Source organism: Oncorhynchus kisutch, linkage group LG21, assembly GCF_002021735.2.
Source record: "Oncorhynchus kisutch isolate 150728-3 linkage group LG21, Okis_V2, whole genome shotgun sequence".
Lineage (NCBI taxonomy): Eukaryota > Metazoa > Chordata > Actinopteri > Salmoniformes > Salmonidae > Oncorhynchus > Oncorhynchus kisutch.
This window is the reverse complement of record NC_034194.2, coordinates 41645187-41655395: the sequence shown is the minus strand read 5'-3', so window position 1 is coordinate 41655395 and position 10209 is coordinate 41645187. Positions and strand designations below refer to the sequence as shown.

General features: G+C 47.2%; 1 protein-coding gene across 1 annotated transcript; it reads right to left on the bottom strand.

The window, feature by feature from the left end:
* Positions 1–4649: 4649 nt before the first annotated feature.
* LOC116356139 (prospero homeobox protein 2-like) lies at positions 4650–9785 on the bottom strand. The gene is made up of 2 exons (XM_031800073.1): positions 9492–9785; positions 4650–5188 (listed from the first exon to the last, which is right to left on the bottom strand). The coding sequence occupies exons 1-2, from the start codon at positions 9669–9671 to the stop codon at positions 5021–5023; spliced, it is 348 nt and encodes a 115-aa protein (XP_031655933.1). The 5' UTR covers positions 9672–9785; the 3' UTR covers positions 4650–5020.
* Positions 9786–10209: the final 424 nt, after the last annotated feature.

The following is a 10209-nucleotide window of genomic DNA, read 5'->3' as shown; positions in this document are numbered from 1 at the left end:
CTTTACCAGCCCATATTTGCCTCAATTTGTATTATTCTATTTTTTTCGTAACATGACTTTCCTCTCCTTTTGCTAATTTGACTGAAATAAATGCTGAGTGCACCGCCATAATCCAGATTGACAAATTCAGAAACATACAATCTGGATTATGCTGCAGTCTAAGTGAATATGACCAATTATGACAATCTGAGAGAATATATATAGAATAAACCATATGGTTCTGGCAGGGGCGGACTGGGACCAGGCATTTCTAATCCACCAGACCATTATTTTCTCTGAGGCCCTTATTATTATTATGATTATGATTATTATTTGCCTAATAATGATCGTTCTGTGCAAAACATCCAATTTAGAAAGGCCCGCTGAGTCAGTACTGTGGGCAGCTCTAGAGTCAGTACTGTGGGCAGCTCTAGAGTCAGTACTGTGGGCAGCTCTAGAGTCAGTACTGTGGGCAGCTCTAGAGTCAGTACTGCGGGCAGCTCTAGAGTCAGTACTGCAGGCAGCTCTAGAGTCAGTACTGTAGACTAGTCAGTACTGCAGGCAGCTCTAGAGTCAGTACTGCAGGCAGCTCTAGAGTCAGTACTGCAGGCAGCTCTAGAGTCAGTACTGCAGGCAGCTCTAGAGTCAGTACTGCAGGCAGCTCTCTACTCAGTACTGCAGGCAGCTCTCTACTCAGTACTGCGGGCGGCTCTAGTCAGTACTGCAGGCGGCTCTAGTCAGTACTGCAGGCGGCTCTAGAGTAGGTACTGCAGGCAGCTCTAGTCAGTACTGCAGGCAGCTCTAGTCAGTACTGCAGGCAGCTCTAGAGAGAGGCACTAATACGGGCAGCTCTAGAGAGAGCCACTACTGCGGGCAGCTCTAGAGAGAGGCACTACTGCGGGCAGCTCTAGAGAGAGGCACTACTGCGGGCAGCTCTAGAGAGAGGCACTACTGCGGGCAGCCCTAGAGAGAGGCACTAGTGCGGGCAGCCCTAGAGAGAGGCACTAGTGCGGGCAGCCCTAGAGAGAGGCACTACTGCGGGCAGCTCTAGAGAGAGTCACTACTGCAGGCAGCTCTACTGCGGGCAGCTCTAGAAAGAGGCACTACTGCGGGCAGCTCTAGAGAGAGGCACTACTGCGGGCAGCTCTAGAGAGAGTCACTACTGCAGGCAGCTCTACTGCGGGCAGCTCTAGAAAGAGGCACTACTGCGGGCAGCTCTAGAGAGAGGCACTACTGCGGGCAGCTCTAGAGAGAGGCACTACTGCGGGCAGCTCTAGAGAGAGGCACTACTGCGGGCAGCTCTAGAGAGAGGCACTACTGCGGGCAGCTCTAGAGAGAGGCACTACTGCGGGCAGCTCTAGAGAGAGGCACTACTGCGGGCAGCTCTAGAGAGAGGCACTACTGCGGGCAGCTCTAGAGAGAGGCACTACTGCGGGCAGCTCTAGAGAGAGGCACTACTGCGGGCAGCTCTAGAGAGAGGCACTACTGCGGGCAGCTCTAGAGAGAGGCACTACTGCGGGCAGCCCTAGAGAGAGGCACTACTGCGGGCAGCCCTAGAGAGAGGCACTACTGCGGGCAGCCCTAGAGAGAGGCACTACTGCGGGCAGCCCTAGAGAGAGGCACTAGTGCGGGCAGCCCTAGAGAGAGGCACTAGTGCGGGCAGCCCTAGAGAGAGGCACTAGTGCGGGCAGCCCTAGAGAGAGGCACTACTGCGGGCAGCCCTAGAGAGAGGCACTACTGCGGGCAGCCCTAGAGAGAGGCACTACTGCGGGCAGCTCTAGAGAGAGTCACTACTGCAGGCAGCTCTACTGCGGGCAGCTCTAGAAAGAGGCACTACTGCGGGCAGCCCTAGAGAGAGGCACTACTGCGGGCAGCTCTAGAGAGAGTCACTACTGCAGGCAGCTCTACTGCGGGCAGCTCTAGAGAGAGGCACTACTGCGGGCAGCTCTAGAGAGAGGCACTACTGCGGGCAGCTCTAGAGAGAGGCACTACTGCGGGCAGCTCTAGAGAGAGGCACTACTGCGGGCAGCTCTAGAGAGAGGCACTACTGCGGGCAGCTCTAGAGAGAGGCACTACTGCGGGCAGCTCTAGAGAGAGGCACTACTGCGGGCAGCTCTAGAGAGAGGCACTACTGCGGGCAGCTCTAGAGAGAGGCACTACTGCGGGCAGCTCTAGAGAGAGGCACTACTGCGGGCAGCTCTAGAGAGAGGCACTACTGCGGGCAGCTCTAGAGAGAGGCACTACTGCGGGCAGCTCTAGAGAGAGGCACTACTGCGGGCAGCTCTAGAGAGAGGCACTACTGCGGGCAGCTCTAGAGAGAGGCACTACTGCGGGCAGCTCTAGAGAGAGGCACTACTGCGGGCAGCTCTAGAGAGAGGCACTACTGCGGGCAGCTCTAGAGAGAGGCACTACTGCGGGCAGCTCTAGAGAGAAGCACTACTGCGGGCAGCTCTAGAGAGAGGCACTACTGCGGGCAGCTCTAGAGAGAGGCACTACTGCGGGCAGCTCTAGAGAGAGGCACTACTGCGGGCAGCTCTAGAGAGAGGCACTACTGCGGGCAGCTCTAGAGAGTCACTACTGCAGGCAGCTCTACTGCAGGCAGCTCTACTGCGGGCAGCTCTAGAGAGAGGCACTACTGCGGGCAGCTCTAGAGAGGCACTACTGCGGGCAGCTCTAGAGAGGCACTACTGCGGGCAGCTCTAGAGAGAGGCACTACTGCGGGCAGCTCTAGAGAGAGGCACTACTGCGGGCAGCTCTAGAGAGAGGCACTACTGCGGGCAGCTCTAGAGAGAGGCACTACTGCGGGCAGCTCTAGAGAGAGGCACTACTGCGGGCAGCTCTAGAGAGAGGCACTACTGCGGGCAGCTCTAGAGAGAGGCACTACTGCGGGCAGCTCTAGAGAGAGTCACTACTGCAGGCAGCTCTACTGCAGGCAGCTCTACTGCGGGCAGCCCTAGAGAGAGCACTACTGCGGGCAGCTCTAGAGAGAGTCACTACTGCAGGCAGCTCTACTGCGGGCAGCTCTACTGCGGGCAGCTCTAGAAAGAGGCACTACTGCGGGCAGCTCTACTGCAGGCAGCTCTACTGCGGGCAGCTCTAGAAAGAGGCACTACTGCGGGCAGCTCTAGAGAGAGGCACTACTGCGGGCAGCTCTAGAGAGAGGCACTACTGCGGGCAGCTCTAGAGAGAGTCACTACTGCAGGCAGCTCTAGAGAGTCACTACTGCAGGCAGCTCTACTGCGGGCAGCTCTAGAAAGAGCACTACTGCGGGCAGCTCTAGAGAGAGGCACTACTGCGGGCAGCTCTAGAGAGGCACTACTGCGGGCAGCTCTAGAGAGAGGCACTACTGCGTGCAGCTCTAGAGAGAGGCACTACTGCGTGCAGCTCTAGAGAGAGGCACTACTGCGGGCAGCTCTAGAGAGAGGCACTACTGCGGGCAGCTCTAGAGAGAGGCACTACTGCGGGCAGCTCTAGAGAGAGGCACTACTGCGGGCAGCTCTAGAGAGAGGCACTACTGCGGGCAGCTCTAGAGAGAGGCACTACTGCGGGCAGCTCTAGAGAGAGTCACTACTGCAGGCAGCTCTACTGCAGGCAGCTCTACTGCGGGCAGCTCTAGAAAGAGGCACTACTGCGGGCAGCTCTAGAGAGAGGCACTACTGCGGGCAGCTCTAGAGAGAAGCACTTACTGCGGGCAGCTCTAGAGAGAGGCACTACTGCGGGCAGCTCTAGAGAGAGGCACTACTGCGGGCAGCTCTAGAGAGGCACTACTGCGGGCAGCTCTAGAGAGAGGCACTACTGCGGGCAGCTCTAGAGAGAGGCACTACTGCGGGCAGCTCTAGAGAGAAGCACTTACTGCGGGCAGCTCTAGAGAGAGGTACTACTGCGGGCAGCTCTAGAGAGAGGCGTTACACTACGACTGTGATTTCCTGGAGATGCACTCAACAGAACACTACAGCACCACTGGATGGCGAATCAACTAACACTGCCGGGATATATGAAGACAAACCCACAAGTCATGTTTTGAGGTCACGCCTTTTGAAAACCACATGTCTGATTGAAATATCCAATATGGAGCTTTTGATTTTGCCTTCTTTCCTCTTCCTGTGAGACGTGCTGGAACTTTTAGCAGAGACGTCAAGGTGAGTATATTGATATGATGTGATGTAAACTAGGTTTGATGTCCATCGGTTAAAAGAATGTTGTTCTGGACGTCTCCTCCTCTCGCCAGAGTCCAAGCAGTATGTACTGAATATGTAATTAATGGTATTGGGGTGACGTCAATGTTACGTGAGTTTAGGTTTGACATGTTATACAGGTTTCATTGTTCTGATCACACCAGGCTAGTAGAATGAAACGCATGCTGACTTGCACCTATTGTATATTAAAGGATTTTGTACTTGTGTGGATTGTGTTTTTTTTTTTTGTCTGTGGAGTTGTTTCTTTACAACAGTTTAGAAAGCATCAGTGGTTGCTTGAAACTTTAAAACTTTTTTAGATTATGTAATGCAATAATGCAGTCCTCCCATTCACTAGCATGGCTGAAACTGCCTTCGTAATTGACGTATACTGAAAAATTCTAAATTAAGGTCTCTTGTATTATTGGTAGATTGATCTGATGTAGCAAAAAATACAAATTTAATTCACATGCGCCAACATGGTTTTAATAATCGATTCTACAGCAACGCATGCCTCAATATCAAGCAAAATGGTATACATTGTTTTTTTTTAATTGAAACTACATTGCAATTTTCTCTACAATCCTCCTACTGTGTGAATATAAAACCCAACTGTGACATAGGCCTACTGTACAGCCACACATTTCACACGACGGACATCTGAATGGGAAATGGCGTTAACAATGCTTATTTACCGTACACTGTTTTTACAAAGCGACTTACAGAACCGTCCACATTGACCATATATCGAAACACCGGGTACCCTGTCCTGCTGTTGTACGTTTAGCATGGCTTCGATTCAATACATGGCCCGTGCAGGAAAATACACTTTGTTTTTAAATACGGCAACCTCCGTCTGTCTCTTTCTATGTTGTGAGGGGGGCTTTGAATTCAGCCGGTACATCACTGTCCAGTTTACTGATGACCTTATAAATGGCTTTCTTCCAGGATGGGTCTGAGTCTCTGGCCAGAGAGATGGAAATGTAAAACTCCTGTAGTGTGATCTCAGCCACTTCAAGGAACCTGTCAGGAACCTGTAGATTAAAGGCACAACCTGTAAGATATATGTAAATGGACAATCTGCAATTCAAAAACAAGCCGCCACCATTTTGGTTAAAAATAAATATGTATACTATATACATATAGTATATAGACAGAGCTATAGAGGCAAAGAACGGCCATCTGAGTTACAGCTCATATGGAAATCAGTTAACAGTAAGACATTCATTAGGCCCTAATCTATGGATTTTACATTGACTGGCAATACACATATGCATCTGTTGGTCACTGATACCTTAACAAAACTATTGTGGCGTGGATCAGAAAACCAGTCAGTATCTGGTGTGACCAGCATTTTTCTCATGCAGCGCGACACGTCTCCTTCACATGGAGTTGATCAGGCTGTTGACTGTGGCCTGTGGAATGTGGTCCCACTCCTCTTCAATGGCTGTGTGAAGTTGCTCGATCCAGAGCATCCCAAACATGCTCAATGGGTGACATGTCTGAGTATGCAGGCCATGGAAGAACTGGGACAGTTTCAGCCTCCAGGAATTGTGTCCAGATCCTTGTGACATGGGGCCGTACATTATCATGCTGAAACATGAGGTGATGGCGGCAGATGAATGGCACGATAATGAGCCTCAGGATCTCGTCACGGTATCTGTGTGCATTCATAGTGGCCATCGACAAAATGCAATTGTGTTAATTGTTCGTAGCTTATGCCTGCCCCATACCATAACCCCACTGCCACCATGGGGCACTCTGTTCACAACGTTGACGTCAGCAAACCGCTCACCCACACGACGCCACATCAGTTGAAACGGATTCATTCATGAAGAATTTCTCCAGCATACCAGTTGCCATCGTCGGTTACGACGCTAAACTGCAGTCAGGTCAAGACCCCGGTGAGGACGAAAAGCACCTAGATGAGCTTCCCGGAGACGTTTCTGACATTTTGTGCAGAAATTATTTTGGTTGCGCAAACCCACTCTTTCATCAGCTGTCCGAGTGGCTAGTCTCAGCCAATCCCGCAGGTGAAGAAGCTGGATGTGGAGGTGCTTGGCTGGACTGGTTACACGTGGTCTGCATTTGTGAGGCCGTTTGGACGTACTGCCAAATTCTCTAAAATGACATTGGAGGCGGCTTATGGTAGAGAAATGAACATGCAATTCTCTGGCAACAGCTCTGGGGGATAACTTGAGACATCTGTGGCATTGTGTTGTGTGATACAACTGCACATTTTAGTGGCCTTTTACGGTCCCCAGCACAAGGTGCATCTGTGTAATGATCATGCTGTTTAATCAGCTTCTTGATATGCCAAACCTGTCAGGTGGATGGATTATCTTGGCAAGGGAGAAATGCTCACTAACAGGGATGAAAACCCAATTGTGCAAGAAATTTGAGAGAAATAAACTTTGTGCATATGGAATATTTCTGGAATATTTTATTTCCGTTAAGTAAACATGGGACCAACACTTTACATGTTTATATTTGTGTTCAGTGCACAATCGTGGCCAAAAGTTTGGAGAATGACACAAATATACATTTTCACAAAGTCTGCTGCCTCAGTTTGTATGATGGCAATTTGCATATACTCCAGAATGTTGTGAAGAGTGATCAGATTAATTGCAAAGTCCCTCTTTGCCATGCAAATGAACTGAATCCCCAAAAAACATTTCCAATGCATTTCAGCCCTGCCACAAAAGGACCAAGTGACATCATGTCAGTGATTCTCTCGTTAACACAGGTGTGTGTTGACGAGGACAAGGCTGGTGATCACTCTGTCATGCTGATTGAGTTTGAATAACAGACTGTAAGCTTCAAAAGGAGGATGGTGCTTGGAATCATTGTTCTTCCTCTGTCAACCATGGTTACCTGCAAGGAAATACGTGCCGTCATCATTGCCTTGCACAAAAAGGGCTTCACAGGCAAGGATATTGCTGCCAGTAAGATTGCACCTAAATCAACCATTTATCGGATCATCAAGAACTTCAAGGAGAGCGGTTCAATTGTTGTGAAGGAGGCTTCAGGGCACCCAAGAAAGTCCAGCAAGCTCCAGGACCATCTCTTAAAGCTGATTCAGCTGTGGAATCGGGGCACTACCAGTACATGGCTTGCTCAGGAATGGCAGCAGGCAGGTGTGAGTGCATCTGCACACACAGTAAGGTGAAGACTTTTGGAGGATGGAAAAACATCAGGGACAGACTGATATTCTGCAAAAGGTCCAGGGATTGGACTGCTAAGGACTGGGGTAAAGTCATTTTCTCTGATGAATCCCCTTTCTGATTGTTTGGGGCATCCGGGAAAAAAGCTTGTCCGGAGAAGACAAGGTGAGTGCTACCATCAGTCCTGGGTCATGCCAACAGTAAAGCATCCTGAGACCATTCATGTGTGGAGTTGCTTCTCAGCCAAGGGAGTGGGCTCACTCACAATTTTGCCTAAGAACACAGCCATGAGGGAAGAATGGTACCAACACATCCTCCAAGAGCAACTTCTCCCAACCATCCAGGAACAGTTTGGTGACGAACAATGCCTTTTCCAGCATGATGGAGCATCTTGCCATAAGGCAAAGGTGATAACTAAGTGGCTCGGGGAACAAAACATCGATATTTTGGGTCCATGGCCAGGAAACTTCCCAGACCTTAATCCCATTGAGAACTTGTGATCAATCCTCAAGAGGCAGGTGGACAAACAAAAACCCACAAATTCTGACAAACTCCAAGCATTGATTATGCAAGAATGAATGGGCTGCCATCAGGCCCAGAAGTTAATTGACAGCATGCCAGGGCGGATTGCAGAGGTCTTGAAAAAGAAGGGTCAACACTGCAAATATTGACTCTTTGCATCAGCTTCATGTAATTGTCAATAAAAGCCTTTGACACTTATGAAATGCTTGTAATTATATTTAAGTATTCCATAATAACATCTGACAAAAATATCTAAAGACACTGAAGCAGCAGACATTGTGGAAATTAATACTTGTGTCATTCTCAAAACTTTTGGCCACGACTGTAGTTTGAGTTTTATGAAAAACATATATATTTCGATTTTATATGATTTAGTTTTAAGTGTTAGGTAGAGAAAGTAGTGGATTTGTTACCTGTTAGCTAGTGATACATAGTGATGCACAAGTTAAGTCTGTTTGAAACATCACATTCTCCTGGAAGTGTTTACCCTCTGGATTCTCAAGCTTAAAAAACACATTTTTAAGCTTGAAAAGCCCCTTTGATTTTTAACCCCCCTCCAAAACAAAAAAAGCGACTAAAACTGAACATATTCATGTCGGTTTTTATTTAGGTTGTTTTTAAAGATAATAGTTTTAGTTTTTCAAACACGTTTCTTTCATTATTTTACTTTAGTTTATAAAATTGTTTTTTTTTTAAGGATTATTTTTTGTTTCAGTTTTAGTGTACTACACTAACCTTGGTAACGGCACGTTTTCTGATATACAAAGTTATTTTGTTACCTGGCTGGCAGACGTGTTGATGGTAAGTTATACTTTGCTTTTGAACTGTCAGTCTTTTCTTTGTCTTGTCATTTGTAGTCGTTTGTAAAGTTGTTTGTGATGTCGTTTGGCAAGATCACAATGCTTGGGTAAGTAAGCAGGCTGGTTTGAATCCAGGTCCAGGGAAATAAGTCAAAAGGAATTGGCAACAGGTTTAAAATCTCCTGCCGTTGTTCCCTTGAACAAGGCATTTAAACCTCAAAAATAGTTCTAGGAGTATTGCAATGCAGCTGACCCTGGGATCCAGCCAAAATGTTAGTTGTGTGTGTGTGTGGTGTCCAGGAAGGGTGGGGGGGGGGGGGGGGGGTCAGAGTAGAATAAACAGTTGATTCTGTTGATGAATGAATACAACTCATATTCTATTCTCCATTATGACATCAGACAGAATAACCAACATCAAATGTAATCAATTCCACCCCTCTGAACTATCTGGTTTTATATCTGTCTGGCCTATTGACCTTTGACCCATTTTTTAAGCGTTTTGTTTGTTTTCAACTCACCATACTTGAATTGATCTTTGTAGACGTGTACAGATTTAAAGCTTCTTTTTTTTATTTTATAAAAATAAAAAATCTGTGCTTAGACTTCCATGAACTTACCTGTTGTACATGCTGACCACATATAAACAATGTATTGTGCATACCATCTTATCTTTGGATCAGATTGACTGTCTGTACAGGAATCCAGCTGAACACAATGGAGACGTAAGGGATGAAGTCATGAGCAGCACAATGAATTCAATCCGTGTGAATCCGCAATTAGTGAAACAGAATGTAGGCTCGTGAGATCAGGATGGTCAATTTTTTTTTAACGAATAGAGAGATTTACAGTACCTGAAAGTCATTGGCCTTGTTGTAATGCATGTTGAGGGCTCTGAAGAGCTCCGAGTCTCTCCTCACTGCTACATCCCTCACACTGTTAACTCCCTCCACTCGGGCCTGCCGGGCAAACTTCTCCATCTGAATATAGTAGAACTCTCTGAAGTTACTGAACCATTTAATCAGCTGGGACATGATACACCGAGTGAGCTGTATGGGAACACAAAGAAACAAAACGATTTGGGTAAGTACATTATAAGTTATTTTAAAATGAGTGATCGTTATGTCTGGGTTATTTCACTTTGATGTAGGTTTAATTTAGTTGTTTTTAGTATGTGTGAGAATTTTGTTCATCCAACTGTTTCTGCATTCTTTGTAAATATGTCAATAAATCATGTATGAACTATTTTGAATAAAGCAAATTGCCCACAGTTATGTGTGCAGTGATTGTTTTCTATTAGGGGATTCTATCTCAACATTTCAGGTATTCGCTCTACCAGGACTTGTAATACTGGTAAAGGTCATTCATTAAAATCTGTATAATTCTCTGGATATATAACACGTCATATATAACAGATTTAAATCTGTATACACTATATATACAAAAACATGTGGACACCCCTTCAAATTAGTGGATTCGGTTATTTCAGCCACACCCGAAGCTGACAGGTGTATAAAAATCGAGCACATAGCCATGCAATCTCCATAGACAAACATTGGCAGTAGAATGGCC